Source organism: Phasianus colchicus, chromosome 3 (genome assembly GCF_987193195.1).
Source record: "Phasianus colchicus chromosome 3, bPhaCol1.hap1.1, whole genome shotgun sequence".
NCBI classification, from domain to species: domain Eukaryota; kingdom Metazoa; phylum Chordata; class Aves; order Galliformes; family Phasianidae; genus Phasianus; species Phasianus colchicus.
Window position 1 is genome coordinate 80,125,604 of NC_143438.1, and position 24,397 is coordinate 80,150,000.

The 24,397-nt window shown below is 37.8% G+C and overlaps 1 protein-coding gene across 9 annotated transcripts in view; it reads right to left on the reverse strand.

Moving 5' to 3' along the window:
- The window catches only part of TRPS1 (transcriptional repressor GATA binding 1), a 210,998-nt gene that overhangs the window by 7,836 nt on the left and 178,765 nt on the right, over positions 1–24,397 (reverse strand). For all 9 annotated transcript variants that reach the window (XM_090137922.1, XM_090137920.1, XM_090137918.1 and 6 more), the window contains one exon: positions 3,568–3,690. In XM_090137922.1, the coding sequence (XP_089994048.1) occupies positions 3,568–3,690 (123 nt within the window). The remainder of the gene's footprint in view (positions 1–3,567; positions 3,691–24,397) is intronic.

A 24,397-nucleotide genomic window follows, 5' to 3' on the forward strand; every position in this document is an offset into this window, starting at 1 on the left:
GAACCAATCTCAAAGAGACCAAAATAAGCCAAGGCAAAATCATGTTCAGATTAAATTAGAATATTTCAACGTAAATTTTATGCAAATAAAGTTTACAGTTGCAGATTCAATGACCAATTAATATACATATTACAAGCTCAGTTTAACTTCCTTACTTTTTGGTAACACTGTCATATTGATAAAGCATGACAGAATTTAAAAATCTGTTCATGTTGCTCACATTAAACTTTGATTTATTCACAACAGAACACTTTATATGGGTTCAGAATAAAATTTCCAGAGATTTGGTAATACTTTTAACCTTTCTACAGGTATGAAATTTGATTCTGCAAGCAGTTAAAAGAAACATCTTCACACCTGTGAGGGAGGATCCTCATACACATCTGCATTTCAACTCATTTTGTCAGAAGTTAATGGCTGTAGGTACAACTTAACAATACAACTTCTGACTAGTCTTCAGCGGATTAAAACAGCATATTCAGTGGAGTAACACTACACACGCATTTCCTATTTACAGTAAAAAGGGGCAGACAGCAATATTACTTGTGTTTGCAATGGGGCACTCAAATTAGAAAACAGAATTTGCCAAAATTTTCCTTTTCAAATGTCCTATATTAGATTTTTAATTATACGTTACACATAATGTATGAAGTACAATTTTTTTTTTTTTTTTTTGCCATCTCTGTATCAACTGGTGATCTCCACTCCTCAAAAGTACAATACAAAAAAAAAAAAAAAAAAGAAAGAAAATTCAGCAAATAGCTCAGTGAATTATTTTGACTAGACTTCCTATATACAATGGGAAATTGCTGTGACCTCTGCACTAGGAGATCATTTATATCTAATCCTAGAGTAATATGCTGTAACCCCTTAAGGAAGTAGGCTGAGAATTTGGCCAAAGAATCTCTACCGAACAAAATCTAGTTTTCCATGACTGTATCAGAGTTATTAAACAAAGAGGAATAACACCGCAATATAAGTTGTCAAATTCATGACTTTCTGGAGAGAAAAAGATTACACCTTTCTATACCAGTGAATGCGAATATTGTGTATGTGCTTTCACTGACATGGAAGTATCTTTTTTCACTTAAACTATTTTAATAATTGACCATTTAAATATTATTACACATTTCGTAGCCTATTTGTCTGCATTAAGGGAGAGAAATGTGAAACACTTGACAAGCTTCATGCAAATGGTCCATAGGTATATTGATAGAAATGGAAATGTGACTCCTACCAGGAATCATTACAATATTAACATTTATCAGTCCGTATTTCTTTAGTTCTATTGGACAGATCATGGATTTTTCTCCTTACTAAATACCGGTAAAACATGAGACTGCAGAGATAAGTGTATGATACACATTCTTAAGTATTGATTGGTTAATGAGCACAGTAGTTTTAAGCAGTGATAATCCAATTAAAAGGTAGCTATGAAATGCACAAACCTACTAGAGGTGAATAATTTTATTCAGTTGAGTAGCATAATTTAGTTTAATGGGGCAGCTTATAGGAGGGAGCAGTTCTACTCCCTTGGATTTTTTTATATTTTCAGCCTAATAACTGTATCATCCTAGACTCCTTAATTTAAAAAATATATAAATGACAAATGCTTACTATAATTTTTCATGAAGAGATAGCTAGAGAGATATAGATAAAACAAATCTTCAAATTTCTGCTGTCACACGAGAATATGGGACTGTCTTAAACAGTGTCCCAATGGAGAGACATGTTTGATTATTTAAGAACCCAGTTCACACCAAAGTTGCTACTGTACCATAGCAGAGTGGTGTCTTAATAGAATTCTTTGTGTTTGTTTGGTAAAAGTTCAGTTGTAGATATTAATGTCAAACATCCACTTCATGACAGCTTACTGTCATGCCTGGGCAGTGGATTTAAAAGACAGTGCCATCTTCTTTTTTTCGGTATGTATAAATGAAGTTTGACATTGCATTGCTAACTATTATGATGGGAAGCATACTAGTTTGAGCCATATGGTTCATAAGAATTATCTGAGCTATGTTTTTAATTCAAAACTGATACTTGCCTCTTTTATACATTAATTAAGTTACAGTAGTAATTATGGTGAACTTCAACACTTCAATTTAGAAATGTATATCATATAAAGGAAAAATGGAGGCTGTCCATAGAAATTCTAAAAATAAATGGAATCTAATGTCAAATTAATGTTCCAAAGCCAAACTGTCCTTTTTAAACCTTTGTACACGCTCACGAGTAATCAATGTAACTTAAATCAGACAACGTATTTAGAACTTTCAGAGTTCTCCAGGAAAATGATACTTTCAGCAAGACCTGACCAAGATGCTGGCCAGAAATCATGCATTAGTCCATCTTCTCCTAATCAGTTGTCATCTGACTGGTTGGGATGTTCTGGACCTAAAAAACAGTTACTGATCTCAGAATGATAGCACACAGAAAACAGAGCTACTGTTTAACAATGGTGATCATCTTGCTGCTTATGAAAACTGGAATACTTGATATAAAGTGATCTTGAGTAAACAGGATTGTTATATGGCCTGCGCATGAGACAAAGGATGAAATCCATTCAAATTATTGACTTATTTAGAAGTTTATGCCTCAAATTTATAGATACATAGGCACTTGAGTAATAATGCATTTGGATAGTTTCCTGTTTTTCTGTTGTTGTTCCTATTTTATTTTTTTTCATTTTGAAAATATAATTTCTAAAAAATGTTTTAAAAAAATGCATTCTCAACCAGAACACAGGTTTCTGATCTGACTGTTACGTTGCCTTGACAAATTCCAAAGTCTCTCAGCTTCTCTTACCAAAAACCAGTACCACTTTCTAATTTCGTAGCAGGGAATAACATTTAACCCAACATTAAAAATAATACTGGGTCTTAATCTAAAAGATTCTGAGCATTTTGGAACAGATCCAAAGAAACACTTAAACATGGATTTCCTGGACCTGGACCAAAGCATTCAACATCTGTCAGGATCAAGCCAAGTGTCGATAAGACGAAAAGCAATACAGACAGCCCATGATTATTACTTATTCCATGCCTGATCCAGAGGGATGATGAAAAATTATCTCAGAAAGTAATGAGTGCCATCACGTGAGCAGTTCCTTGTTACTTCTGAATCCTGAAGCAGGGAACTGTGGAAAAAAGAGAACTGAAAAAAAAAAAAAACAACAAAGAATTTCTACGAAATTTGGTGTGAGGAATAAAGGGGGGAGAGGAGTAAAAGCAAGCAAAAAACAGTGTTTTTGATATGGAGAGAGCTTCATCACAACATACTGTTTGCCTATAAATGGAATTCCCAGAAAAGAAATAATTTTCCCTTTATTTCCTATCAAAATAATTAAATGCATCACTGGTGATCTCAAACATGTCTACCCACAGCATCCCAGCCTTTTACATAATGAATCACATCTGATTCCAAAGTGACCATACTGCAAATCCCCATTAGGAAATTAACTGCAGGCCAGGGAGTGGTAGTAATCACACAACCAGGCAAGACCACAGTTGCCCAGCTTAACTGTATAACCCCTTTTTTCTGAACAAACCAGCAAGTTCTTCCTACCGAGTGAAGCTTCTGGTAGAGGCCACACGCATTGCATACATATCCACCATTTGCATTCTTTCGCCAGAGAGAGGTCTTTGTGGTCAGGCAATTGGCACAAAAAACACCCGAGCCTCTACGTCTCTGAAATAGGGAAGAAGAAAAAAAAACACAGAAAAAAAAAAAACAGGTCAGAGGTGAGTCACATGATCTGCGGAGTTAGGACAAATCAACACAGGAGTTTTGTCTCTAGACTGGCAACAATGACAGTATAAACCCACACTGCCCATAATGAGGTCAGGTTCAATTGTGCTTAATAGGCACCACTGATTTTCATTATAATTAACCCTGGAGTGATGGATGAGGTGTGTGAAACACCAAAGCCTTTTCAGAATAACAGCTTTAACTTTTTGAACTTCAGGTTTTGTGCATTTAATGATGGTTTCTAAACAGCAAATTCTGAAAAACCACTATGGAAGCTGACAGAGAACATTCTGTAAACTTCTCCTGTTTTGTTCACTGCGTTTCACAACAGATTATTTCTTTTCCGTTTGCTTGATTTTAAAGTGCGATCGGTAACAGGGATCCCGAAACACCACCATGATAATTAGTTGCAGTTTGTATTTGCGTCATACTAATTCCTTTACTAGAGACTATACTTCTTTAATTGAATACATGATATTCAGTTCCAGTCGTTCCCACTCACTTCAGAAAGCGGAGTAGGAGCACAGACTTCCCTCAGCCCGCTAAGAACAAGGAGTAACGTCTGCCAAACAAATAAAAGTACAGTATGCTTAATGAGACCTCTTTTGAGCTGTACCTGAAATCCAAGAAAACAGTCTCATCAGCACACAGACATATTTATTTTATTCAGGCAAGGAAAGGCACAGTACAACTTTCCTAAATACCAATTGATTTTTAACCAGACTGAGCTGTGCATTCATCAGCTTTCATAATGATCCAAGAATATTTAAAAGTAGACAAGTTTATGAGTATTGCTCGTTAAATTCTTTCTGCAGAGCAATGATTTTATTAAATCTCTCATTTAAATAAAAGTCAGGCTGTGTTTGTGGGCACAAATACTAATAAGCAGGAAATGGAATTCTTTTGCTGAAAAGAAAATCTGAATTTCAACTTTGTTCCCTTTTAGCAAAGGAAAAAAAGTCAGTAAGAAACCTTCAGCATCGAAGATAAGAATGGTCGAGTATAGGGAAAAACAGTCTGGGTGAAAACTAATTTTATTATAAATTAAAAATTACTAACACTGTAAGTCAAAATTTCAGGGTTTCATAAAATTTAAGTAATTTATTTAACTTTAGTCTATACTGTAGAAGACCAGTGTTCATGCCAAAAAAATACAATGGTTATAATTGTACTCTGATACATTTCAAATGGAAAGCTTTCTGCAGACATAATTTTGGCTTCAAGACTGGAACACTTTCTTGGCATTGAAAGGGCATTTGATTCATCGGGTGTTTCACAATGTATCACTAAAAAGACCTGGTGAGCAGCCAGTTCCCTATAGGGTAATTTTTCCATCCAGATGCAAGTGCTATCAGAGGCCCTCGTCAGCTAAACTAATTATGATCTTGCATTTGCTGATGCCTGCTCACTCTAACATTCGACATCCTCTATTAATCATCAATACAAGGAAAATGAATGAAACGTAAAGAAACGAGGGCTGGTAAGCTGCACAGCCATAAAAATCTGAAATGAGTGCAATAATTTAACAAGATTGGGGAAATGTTTTTAGTGAGCACAAAGTCAGGCTAACAATTGCCCTTTTAAACCAAGAACACAATTTCATTAGTACAGCAGGTTGTGATACTTTAAGGTGATACAATAAAATCAAGATTGTCGTCGAGATAATCTCTCTCTCACCCTCTTACATCATCTCCTACTTTGTCTCTTAAATCAGAAGCAGTAATGCACTACTATTTCTCCATTTGGGTAGGGGGAGAACTGAACAGTAGCCCGATATCCTTCAGCCAACATTGAACACTCTGTATTCGAGACAGCGTCCGCTGGGAAGGTGCCTTCACCTCCCAGTAAACTGGAGCTCCTAGCGCTGTTTGTGGTTGCATACCCCAGCAAAACTTCACCTGGCTTCTGAAATATTTTCCTTCCGAGCACAATGAAAGATTCACTGAACTAACCCCAGTTTGGTCCATTTGAAAGGCGAGAAGTTTCCAAGCGGAAATGACTGTATATGGCCAGGATTCAGATACAACTGCGTAACTGTTCCTTTCCATTCCTACTTTTTGTCTCTAGGCCTATGGTTTCTTGGTGTGGTATATTAAACAAGTAGAGTCTTAATCTGAGTAAGTCTTTCCACCCTTTCATTTCTGTTTGCATTACTTGAGCTTTGGAAATAGCCTCTACAAAGTTATGGAAGACTTTTAAAACACGGAGAAACACAGGGTTTATGCTCTGCATTCACGTACACCTGAATGGTGACCGAAAGAGACTGAAATCCTCACTGAACCATATGGAACTAGTCTATGTTTAAAACACTGAGAAAAGTAATTCCATTTTCATGTTTGGTTTTTCAGAGAAAATATTTCATTCATTTTAGAGAAACATTTCATGGGTTTCAGTTGCAATGAAATAATGCTGACAAAAAGCTAAAATTTTTTTTTAAAAAATACCAATGCACCAAAATATATAGGTACATATTATATAGATATATATATAGATACATAGATACAGATCTCTGTATAGACATATAGACATATATAGATACATAGATATACACCAAAACTGATAGACGCTTCCCTGTATTTAACATAGATTTGTCTTTCTTCACCTTCCTAGTCTCTTATCGCAATGTTATTTAAAGACTACGGGAAAATCAACAATCATTATTACTCAGCTAAACCATTCCAACCGTTACACATACTAATGAATTAAAAATTAAATCACCTCTAGAAATGCTGGTACTTTGGTGAGCTTTTTTGTTTGTTTGTTTCTTTGTTTTTAAACATCTTTTTATAATGGGGATGTGTTGCTTTAAAGCGGATTTCCTGAGTTGAAAGGACTGGGGCAGAATCAGAGCATATTCCTGGCTCCTAATTCCCACTAACTAGAGAACTGACCTGGTTGTCATTTGTCAAATATGTACCTGAGTCATGCTGATCATCCCTCCAAGAAAAAACGGAAGTTCTTTTTAAAAGCCTATAATGCTCCTAGTTCTCTTCTCCTAAACTATTATAGTTTTCTTAAAAAAAAAAAAAAGAAAAAAAAAAAAAAAAAAAAGAAAAGTTTGGCCCTTACTTTCCATATAGAGAAATCATGTTCTGAATCATGTTATTAGCAAACAGGAGTTATCTGAGTAGTTATTTTTTCTGTCTTGGAAGTTAATTAGTGATGACATTTCTACTTCATGAGTGTCTGTTTGGCTATGCATATTCAGCTTTTATGTTAGTCAAGAACAACGGCCAATACTGCTAGTATTTTGGGATAGTCTCACAAAGTAGCAGACATTTGAGCTCCAATTCAGCAAAATTTGAACAACAGCAACAGACCACAGCCTCAGTAAAACCCAGGCATATGCTCAAGAGCTGCGCTGTGACCAAACCCTGTCCACCATTTTAAAGAAATATGGAACCCTTTGCTCTTTTTCAAACACAAACAGACTTATCATAATTAAAGAATCTCTTATGATCATCCCCGAAAAGGTAAATCAATGTAACTAATCATGGGAAGGCTTGAGCCACAGTCTCCCATTCAGTGCTACAAGCACTAACAGGAGGTATCAATGAAAATTTCCCATATATCGTTGGAAGAATAAGCCTGAAGGATGTAAGTAACTAAAATATATATCTACTAAGTCAAACCTTAATCATCTGGAGCCTTGTAACCACTACATTACAATCAGAAATCCTGAAGGGGCCAGTGCAGTTTCTGCATTTCCATTCCAACTCCTGGGTTTGGGCATTTAACATCATGGTTGTCTCAAATCACACTGGGCTGAAACTTGGCACATGCTTTTCTCAGCCCAGATGTAACCTTACTTTTTTGTTGTTGTTTTTGTCTGAAAACTTTATTTAAATCAGTTCAGCTGTTTATAATTTGGAGATTTGCCAAAATTGTGGTGGGGGTAGTGAGAGTGGACAGGGGAATTTCAAGTCCTTCATATAACTTTGGGAGAAATAAAATTATGTGCATGTTTTAATATTATAGCAAAGCAACAAGTGGATTATTATTTTTATATAACTAAGCTAGGAATAGTGACTATTCACTGAACAAGCGTTACAGATCTCTCTACTGTTTCCCCATAGTAAGAACCGTACTGAAAGCATGTAATTGTATAACAACCCTTGATATGCAGAGTATTTACTCACATTTTGTATGGTTTCATATCTTGACCATTTCTAATTGAACAAATCTGAAACCTGGTATACACATCATCAGGTTTGAATGGGTATTTTTTTTTTTTTTTTTTAACTCCTTAAATGGTTTTCAATAATTTAAACAAGAGAATTATTAGAGAATTTTGCTAGCCAGTAAAACAATAGAGAGTACTTTAAGAAGTTATTCATTTAGGTACATTGACAGTATCAGGACCTTGTTTTTCATTAAAAAAAAATAACAACAACATGATTTAGATTTTAAAAATGATGTCTCACATTTTATACAATTTCAAATTTTGTAGCCATGCAGAAGTGTCACGACTCTACAGTAATAGAATACTGTAAAACGAATACTTAAAACACAGTGTACTTTCAGATAGTATTTTAACAGAACTTCATTTAGAAAAATATGTATTGTAAATGCACAGCCAAAGACACTGCTCAAAAATGGTGTCTTTTTAGAAAGCCAGACTAATTGAGGGTTCTTGACACTCTTCTAGTTCCAAATACATCCTCTTTTCAAAATTTCTGCCAGAAGATACTTTTAGAAACTCAAATAGGCTCCACAGGCATCAGCCAAGCATTTTTCTGACATCATTCTTCCTTGATTTTGGACACAACAAAACTTGTCTTTTCGCTGATTACTTTCACTTCCCTATCACAAAAAGATGATACAATGAAGCCTGGATGGATCTTTTGACCATCTTTGGCTTTTCGTCTGTGACAAAAATGGAGAACATAGTAATCACAGGTCCAGAATATATCCAGTGCAGACGTCATAAAATCACTGAATAGCTAGGGTTGCCAGGGACCTTAAAGACCATCTAGTTCCATCATCTCGCCATGCCCAGGGGGCTGGAACTAGAGGATCTTCCAGGAGATGAGGCTGCCCAGGGCCACATCCAACCTGGCCTTCAGCGCCTCCAGGGATGGGGCACTCACAACTTCTCTGGGCAGCCTGTGCCACTGCCTAACTACCCTCTGAATAAAGAATTTCCTCCTAATATCCAGCTTTAGTCCCCCAATTTTTACTTCAAAAACACTCCCTCTTGTCTGATAAATGTTAACAAGGACAAGCATATGCCTGATCTATTTCCAGAGACAAGGCTGTGGCCTCACAGGCCTCAATGAAAGCAGGGCTAAGCACTGGCTCTACATGCTCTCTGGCCACAAAGAGGTCAGGAGGGAAGCACCAGGAAGCCTGAACAGCCATGGTTCAGTGTAAACCAGGTGACCCTCCAGACTGGAGACCAGCTTTAAGCAGATGGCCTCTGACCTGTAATGGCCAGACTGCTGCCATGAGGTTCAGAAAACAGGCACTCGTGGTTTCATCATGTTTGCACCGCTGTGATTATTTTGGAGTTTTTTTCACAACCACTGGGTCTTTCCAGGTTTTGTCCACTACTTGCCCTTAAAAGAGGCAGTTGTGAATTCTCTACACTTTGGAAAGGCTGAGATTGACGGAAGAACTGGGCAGTGATGCAGCATCTAGATGTTGGACTAAGTGCTACTTTCTTTAGTTTAGAATGAGAAAAGAAACTTTTATCCCTCCCTTTTTTTGGCTGTAGAGGCATTCAGACCCTTCTGAATGTGTTTCATCAAAACGGGCTTTCACTCTTAACTATGAAAATAGCCACAACTATGTCCCTGTAAAGTTTCACATTTTAAAAGTGTAGTTGCTTTTGCTGTAACTTCGTCTAAATTAAAAATAAAGTCACTGGGTTTTCTTCCCTTCATAGCTTGGAAAGCTTTCAGGAGTAGACGAGACACTTTTAAGCCTCAAAGCGAAAGTTGTCAGAAAAAAATGAAAGGCATAAGGCAGAGTGTTAAAATGAATCTTGTTTTCAACCTCAGCGATGAGTTAAAAGATGCCTCTTGAAGTCAATTTAATATGCCAAATCCAAAGTTTTCATCTTTGGATGAAAAATTTTCAAGAACAATCACATTAGCGAATTGCACTTGAAAGACACATAAGAAGGAGGTTAGGAAAGGCAAGGCAGAAAAAAACAGAAATGCCAAGAGGAAAGTTAAAATTACACACCTTGTTCACATAAAAACTTTAATGCTGTATTGTAACAGCATCTTTTATGATATATGCTGCATCACAAAATTTTAATGACAGGAATCAGGGGTTTTTTAAAGAGTGAAAAAAAACCTGTAAATTAAATATTATTACTAGCTCAGCCTTTCAGAATTCTAAACCCGATCCCTTAGGGAGAGTAAATATTTATTGTGCATGTAAACTGCATTTTTTTTTTTTTTTAAATCAGCAACAAAAATGCAGATGAGTAGTTTTTTGTCCCAGCTTTCGTAGCATTTCCCTGTAGTTTGTAAAGCTGCCTCAGAGACAGCAGCACTTCACAAACAAAAAAAAAAAAAACACCAAAAAAAACCCCCACCAAAAAGCCCCCAGTAACACAGACACTGAACTCCAATCTCTTTGACTTAGTAAGAATGCAGAATTTTGTACAATATTTGTTAAGGATGTCATGATTGCAACCAAGTTAAACAACTGGCTAATCAAGGTGAATAATTAAATTTAAACTACACAGGTTTGCAAAGACATCATAAAATCAGTTGTTATTGAATCTCTTCACCATTATTTCCTCTCTCAAGCTATGGAACACCCAACCTTTGCCTCTGAGCTAGACCTTCAGACAGAACCAAAGGTCCCCAGGCAGGAATTCACCATTTTTTGAATCACATAAGTGATCACAGTACACTTTCCAATGAAACGTCCTTGCGGTATTCATTTTCATTCATTTGAGCACTTCTCTGTACAAAGTATGCACTCTGCAGCGCATCTCCATTTTAATTCATACAGGGATGGAGGGTAATTTCAGTTTCCTCCTCATGATCTGCAGTGGGAAAAATATGAAACAATAAAACCTTCTGTGCAGTTGTTGGTGATTGATGTGTAAGCATTATATGTGAAAATTATATGTAATAATTTCCTGGTCCAAATGCACGTACAGGCCAAATAACTGGCTTTGAGATGTTTGTAACAAACTGAGAAATATTTTCTGATGGAACTACATGTTAATCCCGTACTCAGAGAGTTAACTATTTGCTTAATTATTCTATGCAAAGCATGACTTTTTGGATAGCAGCTTCCTTCAACAGCCTTTTAATAAATATAATACTTTTCCGAGGCCTGATCCTGGAACTGACACAAGCCGATCATTTCTAAAACCCTTGCAGTGCCTTAAACACCAGCGATTGCAGTTTGATTCAATTTCACTCCTACTGCATTTTGCTACTGACTACCAGCACGACGACCCAGACCTCCACGAAGCCAAACCCAAAATGAATTTGTCAAGTTTTATTCGCCCTAATACTACATTAAAAGAAAAAAAAAGGAAAAACCGTCATCTAGCAATTCATTATCAATAATGATGACATTCTGCAATAACCAAAACCTATTCAAGAGGAATAGAAATTCTGTCTCCCATAGCTCACTGAGTCGATTACATAGGAAAGTACTGTAATGGGCCGTGCCCCGTCAAACGCTCACGTACTCGACTTCCTTCTCAATTACCAACTTGTCTGCATCGCCATCTGTAAAAACGAACACATACCTTGTGCTGCCAGTTTCTGCTCTTGCACTTCCATTAGTGGAACTGGCTGCAGCTGCTCGAGAAGAAAGCCCCGATTGTCTTTGTTTTCCCAAAACGCAGCACCATTTTTCTCCCTTCCTTGTGCCTATCGACGCAAGGAACGCATTATCTATGCTGAGGTGTGTTCACAAGTACTGAAACTACAGCCCACCTAATTTGTGTCCTGCTTTCTCTTTGCAATTTACCACCTAACACAGAAAAAAGCTGACAGCATCTTCAGCAATATTAAGATGTTACTAACATGATGGGTTTAATCACCTTGTTTTAGGAACTGTAGTAAAACTTACTAAGTTTCTGGCTAAGCGTCTTCCCACATTTTAAATCAAGTAGATCACTGGAGCAATTTTAGAACAGAACTTACATGAAGCAACCAAAAAATAAGATCAGCAAGAGAAGTCAAGTTTAGGAATAACAGCATTCCTTACAAAAAAGAAATAGCTGAGGTAGATGTAATAGTGTGAGTAGGCTGGACACAGGGAGCTTGGTTAGGGAACTGTGATCCCTGCCTGTAAACAATGCAAATTCTGCACTTGCAGAAACAGTCGTGCAGCAGACTCTGAGTGGCTGCCTGGAAAACCAGCACCCGTTCCCACAGACCGCTGCTGCTCTCGGCACGGTGTGTGCTTCTCAAGGAGCTGCGCCGCTGTTAGCGAACAAACCTACAAATGTCATTACGAGCCTCTTGAATTTTCTAAATTACAAACACTGCAACACAATCAAAATTAGACTGCTCTTCTTCTCATCAGTAACTGCACAGAAACAGTATTCTCATCACAGCCCTAAGCACGCTGAAAGAGACATCGAGAAAACTGGAAACGCTTCTGACTGCTTCATTTCTTGGCACAAGGCGAAAATATCCAAGCCCTGCTGTCTCCAATAGGGAATCTAAATCAATAGTTAGACTTTGTTACAGACTTACTTTCTGAGATAAAGAGCCAGTTGTGAAGGTGCCTAAACACGGAATTAGGTGCTTAAGTTTAGGCACCGATACGGTAGGATTTATGTTTAAGAAGGCACCCCAAGTATCCCTGCTTTCATGAAGTAATCTCACTCATCAAACAAACAGATAAAAATGGAGCAAAGATACGTCCATATTTCCTTAAACACCCTCCGACTTTGACATGGTAGAAGAATCAGACAGCATTCACAGATCTCAGCTAAGAGCCAACATGTAACTCTACATATGATAGTAATTGAGGGTCCCAATCCCGCAAGTGCTCTGCTGTACGAATGAGCACAAAGCTGCTGGAGTTCTCAGTTTCTGGCATCTGTTCCCACTTCCATAGAAATCAGATGGGCAAAATTAAGGTTTGAGGGGAAAAAAAATCACAGACATTTAAAAAACATTCCCTGACCTTATTAAAGTCCACGTGATCTCTATTTATATAGAAAATGGCTCAGAAAGCCAGCAGCTGAGAGGAGGAACTCTCATTTGTAGATTTTGGCTGAGAGCTGCCAAAATCAGCAGGGGAAAGTCTCCTTAGGGGTAAAAATTTCAAAAGCCATTAAGTGTCTTAGAAGCCTCAGTCCCACTGACTTTTGATCACCTACATCCTCCCAGATTTGCACCCCCAATCTGGAAATTACCCTGGAAGAACAATTTCTATTTCCAAGTTACAAAATGAGGATCTAAAGTTTTAATAGAAGTATTCAGGACTTGGAGAGGAAATGTCAATTAGGTGTCTTTTTCTTGGTGAAAACCAGTGAGGTTCATTTACCTGTTACTCATACTTAAAAAAAAAAATCCCCTTAGGACCATTAATTTTAATTAAAGAAGCAATATAACAAGAAAATGTTTCACATGGGCAGCTATACCTTACACACTTCTTCAGGAACTGAAGTAACTATAATTTGAGTCTCATACAGTCCCCTGGAGAAAACTGTTACTAGGGAGGGATACAAAGCTGATCCAAATGTCCACTTATTATGTTCAGTAGGCTTATGACTGCCCTCTTACTGCAGATCTCGTTACATGCTGTTGCTAGAATGGCTTCCATTCAGAAAAATCAGCATTTGCCAACCCATACCACACAATTACCATAGTTATTTCCTATTGTAAGCTTAGGGAGAAACTGTGGTATCCCAGATACCACGGTGTGGTAAATATTGAAAAGCAGTGGCCTTTTTATAATGGACATTTTCATCTAATCCAATCCGTTTCAAACACTCCCAGATAACAAGACAATAAGGCTGAGGCTCAGTCTAAGTGGTTGGTTCGAACACAATGATCTTATTCTCTCCTGTGATCCCACTTTTGGCAGAAATAATACTTGACGGCTTCCTTTTTGATAGCCTTAGGAAGTAGGAATGGACCAGAGCAGTGATCAACCCCACAGCATTATAGGGTGGTAAAAGGATATTCTGGGAAAATCAAAAAAAAAAATGTGGAAAAAAAACCCAGAAAGTTCCCTTGCAGAGAAGTAACATGTGCTATCAGTAATTTTTATATATTTCTATTTTTAAGAATTGGCCCAACTAAAAGTGCCAGCAGCCTCCTGGGCTGCATCTTTCCTCTTAGCTGAGCACTGGGTCCAGTGCTGGGCTCCTCAGGGCAAGAGAGACAGGGACATCCTGGGGAGAACCCAGTGAAGGGATACAAATGTGACTACATGGCTGTCAGTCCCACCACAAGGAGGGGTTGAGAGGGCTGGGTCTGATGAGCCTGGCAAAGAGAAGGCTCAGGGGGATCTGGGCAATCTGATCTAGTTGTGGTTGTCCCTGTTCGTTGCAAGGGAGTTAGAATCGATGACCTTTAGAGGTCCCTTCCAACTCTGAGGATTCTATGATTCTATGATCTTACCCGCTTGAACAAATCAATATCTGATGGGGAGAGTAAAGAGTGAGCCAGACTCTTCCCAGTGGTGCCCTGTGACGGGACAAGAATCAAAGGCACAAACTGAAATGTGGGAAATCCCATTTGGACATAACACAAAAAGCCTTCCTACTGTGAGAGGTTGAACACAGAAACAGGTTGCCCTGTATATAACCTTCAAATAAATAAATCCACTCTTCAGTAAACCCTGGAGATAGTCAATGCCCAGTGGGATGCAGGCCTGAGACCCTGCTCTGAGCAGTAGGTTTGGCCTAGGTGATCTCCAGAGCTCCTTTCTGTGAAGCTGATGAACTACATGAAATCGAACTACACTGTGTAAACGGATCCTTTCTTCAAACAATATTTTCTTCAGTGAGCTGCCGCAGACTGCTTGTAACTTATCTGGAGTATCCACTTCGGTCTTAATTCCTATTCATTTGTCTTCAAAAATATTTAAAACTTCATGTCTAAAAATGCATTAATTAAAATAGAACAGCATCCAGACTGAATGTTACAGATTTCAATCTGTTGAAGTATACAACTACTAAAAATGAAGATACTTACTTCTAAATTCCACACTAAATAATTTCAGTAGAAACTGAGTAAAGTATCTAAGGATGGTTTTGCAAAAAATATTCTCTGCCCACTCTCCTATTGAAATCATAATGACTCCTTGTAAATGAGACTCAACATAGGGTGATGTGCAGTTTTCCTTAAAAATACCATTAAGATGAGAATAGAACAACTGTTCTATATTTTGGAGACATTTCTCCTTAAATAGTGTTTATGTACTGCAAGCATCCCTTCCATAAACAAACCAGGTCTTTGGAACAAGTGAACACAATCTCCGAAGAATCTTTACCAGCTTCTATTTCTGGTACATGATGCACTGCAAATTTTAGGCCAACATGGGCATATGGATTCCTAGTTTGATAGGAAACATTTCATGGAATTCAAGACAGAGCCACAGCACAATGACTGAAGACCTTAAAATCTGTGATATAATGCAAGGTTCAAAAGAAAAGAAAGAAAAATAAAAGGTAAAGAAAAGAAAAACAAGTGTTTCCTGATAAAATGCTAGAAGCAGCAGCATGCAAAAACACAAGAAAGAGGAAAGACATTGTAACTGGTCAGGATAAAGGAATACTCTGAATCCTTTTCTAATCAAGCTTAACCTCATTACTCATTAATTTAAATATCCTAACATGTCTACACTCTTTTTTTTTTTTTTTTTTTTTTGTTAAGGAGAATCACCCAGTAAGGAAATAGCTTTCATGCAAGATTTTCTGTCTTGGCAATTCTAAAAGCTTGTATGCCCTCTGCACTTTTTGTACTCATGCACATCAGCACAGACTGAATGCTGTAACTGCACAGCAGCAAATTCAACATCCCCAGACTAATTTCTCCCTTGAAAAAACTGGTACTTAAATTGCTTAAGACACCAGCTTCAAAATCTGCATTGTCATAATCACTCCTTTCCACCTACAGATTTCATTTCTCCAAAGCAATTACTCTTATTGCAAGTGATGGGGTGAACTTACTGCTGGGGCAGTCAGCCTTGTTAAGTGGTACGCACTTGCCAACAGTAGTATGAGAGCAAAATATAACTTAGCAAGATTTCCATCCTAAGTTCTGCACTCTGAAGAAGAAATGCACCCACCCTGCCATATACTCAGTTTTATTAGTTCAGAGTGTGGCAGACAACTGGAAAATGGCATTCAAGCAATGAACCAACAAGCTGGAACAAAAGGCATGGTGAAATCCACCCCACAACTCCTCAGTTAACTTATTTGTCACAACTTTTGGAGGCCTCTTAAGTGAACCTATATGCATAGTAACGCCTTGTAAAACAAACTGCCAGCTTCCCTTCGCAAGTGGCATCAGCTCAATTGCCCCACAGCTTTCTTTGTGGGCAGCTGTGGCCACACCTACCCTATAACTGGAAAGGCAAAGACCATGCTGTTGCCTCAAAGTGATCACTGTGTTTGTGCAGGGCAGGACAGGAACTCAGAAACAAGCTGATTGAGTCTGTTCTACTGATCAACACATCAGATTCTGCTGTGAAATAAAAAGCAATAGGAAACAGTTTCTCTTCTACATTACTTCTACTGCTTGTATCACAATTCATATGATTTTAGCAAGACTTCAGAAGCTCATGTACACAATCCTGAAATAAAAAGAAACCTCTACATTTAGACATGCAGTACGAAATCATAGCTGCTACTGGTTAACAGGCTATACTCAAAGCCATTTCTGCTTTGCTGGCATAACAAAAACCTTGACACGGTTAAGAATTCACTTTTCAGTTTAACTCAGGTTTTCCTTAACAGTCTATGTCAAATTGTTTTCCCTCTTTATCGCCTAGTGGAATCTTTAGAAGTGAAAAGGAAAAAGATGTACACCAAAGAAGAGCACTTTATAATGACACAACTTCCTCTAGGAGCAAAAAAAATCTTCCATTTCATCAGCATCTTTGCCAAAGTCTCTCTGAGAAACTGTAAAGAGAAGGGGGCTTTATTTCCTACAGATATTTTATAGGAAACATTTTTTGGTTCTGTGTCATGGACTAGGATTTCACACCTTAGTGGCGAGTCATATGGAAATGGACATGGCTGTGGAAACTTCATGGCTGTGAAACCCTGATAGTAAAATCAGCAGGAAGATGAGGAAGGTGTGGGGAACACTGAATGACTAATGTGGTAACAAACCCTGGACCCACTGAGGAGATTTTGGGATGGCTGCCAATGCTACCTGCCTATGACCAGTATCCTGGACCCACTGAAGAAGACTTTAAATCCAGGCATGACACACAGGGAATAGTGCTCTTTTGAATAATGCCAAAATATGTAAGTGGATGTGAAATGTACGTATTTTTATAAGAAGAGATCTTTTCAAAACCAGGTCACAGTTACCAATGAGTTATATGAGTTATACCTCTGAGAAAAAAAAAATCCTACAAGATAAATAACAGGCCCTGTTTCCTTTATTAATAGCAAGCTGAGTTAATGAGAGAAAAACTTTCAGAAGTTATTACAGTACAATGCAAAGCTAAGCATCTTAGCTATGACATACAACAAATCTGTGTTTTGCAGCTAGCTATTCCTATGCCAAATCAAAGAGCAAATGCTTTCCCATTTCAGTGCACCACAACTGCATGAAGAACAAGGACAGCAAGAGGTGGTAGAAACTAGTAAAGTCTACAGAACTAGTAATGTTCTGATGCACACCTGTTTTATACAACAGCAACAAATACCAAAAACTGGCTGCACTGAGCTTCTCTTTTGCTGTTCTAAGGTTAGTTTTTGGCTGATTCTGTTATGGAATTACCATTATCTACCTCTGGAGGCCCAGCACATGTGTGGCACAGCTAGGGCAGACACAGGAAACATACCCTTAAGATGGTCAATGTACTTCTGTATTTCAGGATCAACAGCCCTAGTGCTGCAATACAGACCACATGCACAGGTAGGGCAGGGACTCCTACTACATTTCAGTGATTAATGGCCTCAGAATGAAATACAAGTTTCCTACTGAATGCTGCAATCTCACTACATATCTGGCCTTGTCTGCTATCTACTGCCTGGGTGTTTGGAGTACCGAAAGCTCAGCACTACTCAGACCACCAGAGCCAGGTACCAGGCAGTCAGAACCCACCTCACAGCTGGTGCAAGCTGGGCTGTAGCACCCAGCTGCAGTCACTAGAGGGTACTGCGAGGGCACCAAAAGGGTCACGCTCCCCTGGCAGGGAGCAAATGAAAAAAACGGGAAACTCTACCAGTGGGAGCTTCACTCGACAACAGCAAATAGCTATTTTCATGTTAGATCTGCTTTAAAAACACCAAATCTCCATCTCCACTTTAAGCAGGAAGTACTGGCACTCAGAGCGACACATGCTACCAATAAGGCAAGCAACTCATGCTTTTATGGTTCATTTTTAACACAGTGCAATCTGTGCCTCATGAGTCACATAGCCCATTCTTACGCAAAAGGCCAAAAAGCTACAAAGAGAAGAGCAAGAATGGAATTCCTATGGTTTCAGCAGTGGTTACTCACAGGAGGCGAGATGGGGATCCCCTTACTTATGAACAGAGCAACACATGAGGCTACAGGGATATATAAGCAGTAAGGTAGTAAAAAAAGGAGAGGAAGACAGTCAGAACTTGATGCAGGCAACAGTATTAATTAGTGAATAAATAGAAAAATTAAAGTTACACTCAATCATCCCTTGAACTAATGTTAGCCACTATTTCTCTGAGTTCATCCAATAAACCTGCTTTATGTATAGTGAAAATAACTGCCAGGAAATCTACTGCACGTTTTTCAATATTCTGCTATTTTTTAAACACATAACCCTTCATGCACAAATATCCCTTAATGTGTCTGCATGAGTTTCTGTGCTTTGTACAGAGTGTAGCAAAAGGGGATGCTGGGTGATTGTCATGTTATGCTCTTAAATTTGACCAGATTTCAGTAATAATTTTGATAAACCAGTGCACTCCAGACTTCATTGCCCATCTTTCTTCTTCCATTTCTTCCATCGGCAAACCAGCTCATAGGAAAATAGGAAGAAAATGTATGTGCAGTATATAGTACAATGAGACACAGAAGTGAACAAATAATAGCATACTTGGGAATATCAAGCAAAAATGTTAACATTAACTAGGTTTACTTTTCACTCTATTTAAATACAAAAAAAATTAAGTAAGAAGTTTCTGTATTTTAGATTCAGCCAATTTGGGCCACACTGAATGTTAAATAAACTATTATTTAATCAAATACAGGCATATTAGTCTCACTCCTGCTGACAACTTCAATTAGAATATTTTTGCTTCGTACAAAAGAAGAGAAAAAAAAGCCCATGATCTTTAAAACTACTATGGCTTCTGCACAACATCTGGTTACAATTTTTTATATATTCAACCATCAAACTTCTATCTTCACAAAATAGTTTACTTGAGATTTGTTTTAATTATCCTGCATTGCAAGCTTCATATGGCTTTGAAAAGGGGGTGAAAGGATCGCTCATGAAGCAGACAGATGCAAACTGAAAAGGACTGTACACTGAAAGATGTTTTTGAAACGATTTTTTAAAAATGATAAAAACCTTTCTCTCATTGCCAGCAAAACAAGTGCTATTTTAACTGCTTCATTACACAATACTTCTTAGGTTGTTCGTTAGCGATTTTCATTTTTTTGTTGGATTCAAGGATTAAGGTAATCTTTACTAGCACTTTCATTGGAGCCATGCAAGTTTCAAGTATGTCTTTTTCCTTTTTCCTGCCAATGCCACAGTGGGAACACTGCATTTGAAAAACTGCTAGTTTGAAACAGAAAACTTAGCGAAGAAAGCATCTGAATGTGATAAAGTAGAAATAAAAATGAATTTTATGGCAGCACAGGAAGGCCTTGCTCCTACAAAAAAAAAAAAATGTTGTGCTGAATTTTAAGTATGGGAGAGAGATCTAATTTATTCTCATAAGCCTATTCACCTATGTAAAGTTAAGCCCATCCATAAGCTTTTGTAAGATTGGACCTAAGACAAAAATTAAGAGAATGCTTGGGGTTCTGGTTTTATTTAATGCTAGAGGCTCAGTCAGCCAAAGGGACATAACTGCGGGTTTTCTTCAACGGCTCTTTGGGTGCTATACCAAATCAATGAGTCACCACTACAGATAGAAGGTGTTTGTCTTTACATGGTGGAATCACTGCAAACTTTGAAGGATATGAAACTCCTTATTCACTAATTTGCATTACATATATGGATTAATGGCACAGCGATATGGAAAGTTATTATTTATTTTATGAGGTAACTATTTGAAATCCAGCAAATGTAACTCCTCTTCCTGTTTTTCAGTCAGTCAGCACCCATCATTCTCAGATAGATTATTCATGGAAACTTCAGGGTTTTTTTTGTTGTTTCACCCCCCCCCCCAACCCCCCCCCCCCCAGAGTTTCTTTCTATTGCAAAAGCATGGATTAGTCTACACAAGGAATGTTATTTTTTAGGATTTTTGTTTCCTTTAGATGCTCCAGTGAAGCCAGCAGAAGACATAGCTGGAAAAACACAGCTTGTGTCCAGGGTCTATCTATGCAGATGAGCTTCAATGGCCCAAGTCTCAAACAGAAACAAACCTTTATGAGTTTGGTACTGATACTGGAACAATATACACAGCTTCTTTTTTTTTTTTTTTTTTTTTTTGATTTTGGAATGATGAAACTTCATTCATGTTCTAAAAGGGTCTGAAGAAACAATTTGACTTTAGTTCTGGGAGATATTCTGGGATTAAAGCCACGACAGAGTCATGACTATGTATCAGTGACCACCAGCCACCAACACACACACACAAAACCACCAAAATTTTTCAATCCATGGCCAAACACATCAAAATAAGACTAACCCCTGGAGCCTACTTAATTAGTCAGAATGACCTTTGAGCTTTAGGCTGAGCCCTGCTTCCACTGCGGCTGTAAGAACTGCTAGAGTGGTTTCCCTCGATTACAATACTGTTTGACGCTGCTTGCAACCAGAAAAAAGAAAATGTACAAGAATGCAAAGCTCTACCAACTGCTGATACAAAGACGCACAGAGCACCATGATGGAGAGACAGTTTTACCTTACATCAAACAGTTTTTCATTCTCATTTTCAAAATATAGTGGCTGCACAGAGGTAGCTGTGACACCAGGAATGTGAGTGTCCCCCTCCATTACAGCTGCAATCTCAGTATATAAGCAAAAGGACTTGCTGGGCTTCTGCGGATTAAGGAGAGGATACATGAATTGCTACTGTCCTCAGTGACACAGCCTGTGAACAAAGGGCTTCAGTATTCCCTGCCATCTTTTATTTCAGGTATGAAGAGCACAAACGTGACTGAGAACAAAAGGAAGCAGCTGGTGAAGTGATCTTTTGCGTATGCACCCCCTCAACACGCAATTCCAATCCACAATCAAAAGGTACATTTTTAGCGTGGTGGAAATTTAGACACATGATTTTGATTAATGTTAATGCAAGTCGTGTGGCCAAATCCCTGTACGCTACTTTGGGAGTTTATTCCAAAATTGAAATATCATTAAGGTTGCAACATAAACCAAATAAGGCTAGGAAATGACACTTCATTAGTAACCTACTCATTATGAGTAGGTAACCTGTTGCAATGTTGTGTTACTATAATAAAGTGACTCAGGTGTTTATATACCACCACTGTCAACTGGCTAGAAATATAAGGTAAAGACATCCAGACACACTAAAAAATGGTTACTTTCTACAACTAGATATGTAACTGCTTTTGAATATTTAGCTGCGGTATTGAAAGGGAAGATTTTGAGACCTCTTCCAAGAGGTACTTGAAGACTGGCACATTTGTTATCTTCATAAATTTATAACAATAAGCAGACATGCGTAATACAAGATAATATAAAGGAAAAGAGGAGCTGAAGGGACCAGGAATGCAGACTGAGTTTCTGTTTAGACAAGCTGATAGGAAAATACAAACAATGAAAATACAGGTTTTGATTTTCCCTCTTTCATTTATGTACACTCCAGATCTTATACCTACAAATATCGAATGCGTAGTGTGGAACTCAATAGTGAGAAAGAGGATCCCGTATGGGAGAAGGTCCTCTTTCCTCAAGGCACTGCTTTTACTGATGACTGAAGGTATACTTTTATGGCCATTTTCCCTATTTTTGTCCTGCAGAAAACTGCCAAGGCAGATTTTTTTTTAATATCTTGGGGTTGTGGTTTTTCATCTGCTTCTACATCATGTAAAAGGCCATGGAAAGAGGAGCTCTTTAAACTCTTCCATGGAGGCAAAAGTAGCTTTTTTACTGAAGATTAGTAGTAGTTATTTAAGAAGCTTTGTAGCGTCTAAGGAAGAGAGCATCCCTGTGTCTGTACTGGTATGAATGAAGAATGGAGGGAAAAAACAGAACAGACATGAAGAGGGTGGCTGTAGTCAGGTGGGTGTTATTCTACAGAACAAGGAGGTCTTACAAGAACAGGTGGGAAGCAGGTCTATGCCATCACCAAAAGCAAATGCAATCAAAGACTCAGCACAGAATTCAGTCCTTTATATCAGATTCAGGATTTGCATTGGGGATCTCATGTATTTAACACTGGCCTTCTGGATATGAGTTATCTTGTTGCTAGTAGTAAATCATATGAAAAGATTCAAAGTTCTTAAGAACTACAAAACAAAATCCGAGAAAAAGAACTGGTGCTTAATGGAAAACTCTTTGGGCAATGAGTTGATCTTTGTTACACATCCATTCTCTATTCTGCTTGCTGTATTTCTAACAAGTTCAGAATTACATGGCACTAAGACGAATTTGGCTAACAGTATGTAATCTAATTTCATAAGCACACTTGGTAGACATATGAAATGTGTAAGTTCAGTAAAATGATCGAGGTATGAAATAGATTCTTTTCTTTTAAAAAGTGACCGAGCGTGTCTTATATAGCTAGGTTTTTTAACATTACATTACCTTTAAAAGTGGATTAGAGGAAAACTGTCTTTTTGACTTAGTACTAGAAGCAGGAGTGTGTAGAGAGCTCAGTTCATCATGTTTTTTCCCTTCTAACTTAAAGGAATGTGTGAAGTTCCTACAGCTCTTCAAAATGGCCTAGTAATTGAGCCTGGTTATGGTCTCATTAATGTGCAAGTTTCATTTGTCACCATCTTTCTTTGTGGATTACGCGCGTTGATTCATCAAGACTTGTGACACCTGGTTTTCATTTGCTCTCTTTAGTGCTTCTTTTCTAATCAGGTTGTATGGCGTTGGTATAAGAAGCAGTCTGAAAGTAAATGGCATTAGCCTCCTGAAAATGAGTCATTTTCAGCTTTTTTGTTAATACTGAACTAAATTACTTTTCCCTCTCTTTTCACGGTCTTTGCATGCTTTTCTTTTAAATATGTGTAATAACATACTTGCTGCAGCTACTCATAACACAAAAGGAGCACACAAAACAATGTACAGTTAACAGGAGAGATGTAGGTCTCTGTATGTTCATTATTCCAAAAAGTAATTGATTTTAATTCATGTAGATGTAAGTGACAAGGATAACACAGACAAGATTCTTTCTTGATGAACTACAATATCCTTGTTAAGCTGTACAGTTTAACAATGAGATGTTCTCATTTCATTTTCCCTCCACCTTCATTCTTTGCTTCACTTTCTAAAATACGTATCATTTCAAATATTTCCATTCTATGTGTCACTGGCAAATGCCAAAAACAGAAAGAGAGATCTGATAAAGTATGACAAAAGTTTCACGGATAATTGCCTTCACATATCCAGTTCAGCTCTCATCTCTCCTAATTAGCCTCATTACCATACCTTAAGACAGACCAGCAGTCACTCAAACTCCCTGTTTTTTCTGTCAAAACTACTGCTGACAGGCAAATGGACAACACATGCAGTAAGTCTGTTCTAGACTATTCTTTTACATGTCGAGCCTCCAGCAGAAAACAAAACAATAGGTCCTTTATAAATGTATAATGAAAGTATACATACAGTGTGTGAATATTCAATAAGTTATGGTTCTGTTCATAGCTCCACCATCACTTAAAATGATGACTACAAAAAAAATCATTCTCATACACTATCATTCTTTAGGATAGCAAAGAGATCAAAAACAGTGCTGTATTTCACTATGACTGATATCCCCCTTCAGAGCAGCCTCACTACAGGCACTGGAAAAAATCACTCGAGTATGGTAATGTTTGACTGTATCAGCATAGTTTGCTTTTAGCATACCCATATTATCTCAGGAAGCTTTCTGCTTTTACAAACTATGCTCAAATGAAAACACATCATCCCACTGGCTCATATTCATTTAAAATTAGCTCAGAAAAAGCATCCACAGAAACCTGCAATAGTTCACAGAGGCACTCGAAATATTTCAATATTGAACTCTACCTGCTATCAAAACATTAAACCTTATAATAGGAAGCCACTGAAATGCTTCACAACGTCAATTTCTTTTCCATTGTTGTTCTAGTCACACATTACATTATGTACAGACTTCAGATACATGGTACTTAGTTTTCATTTTCTCTCAGATGATTACTAT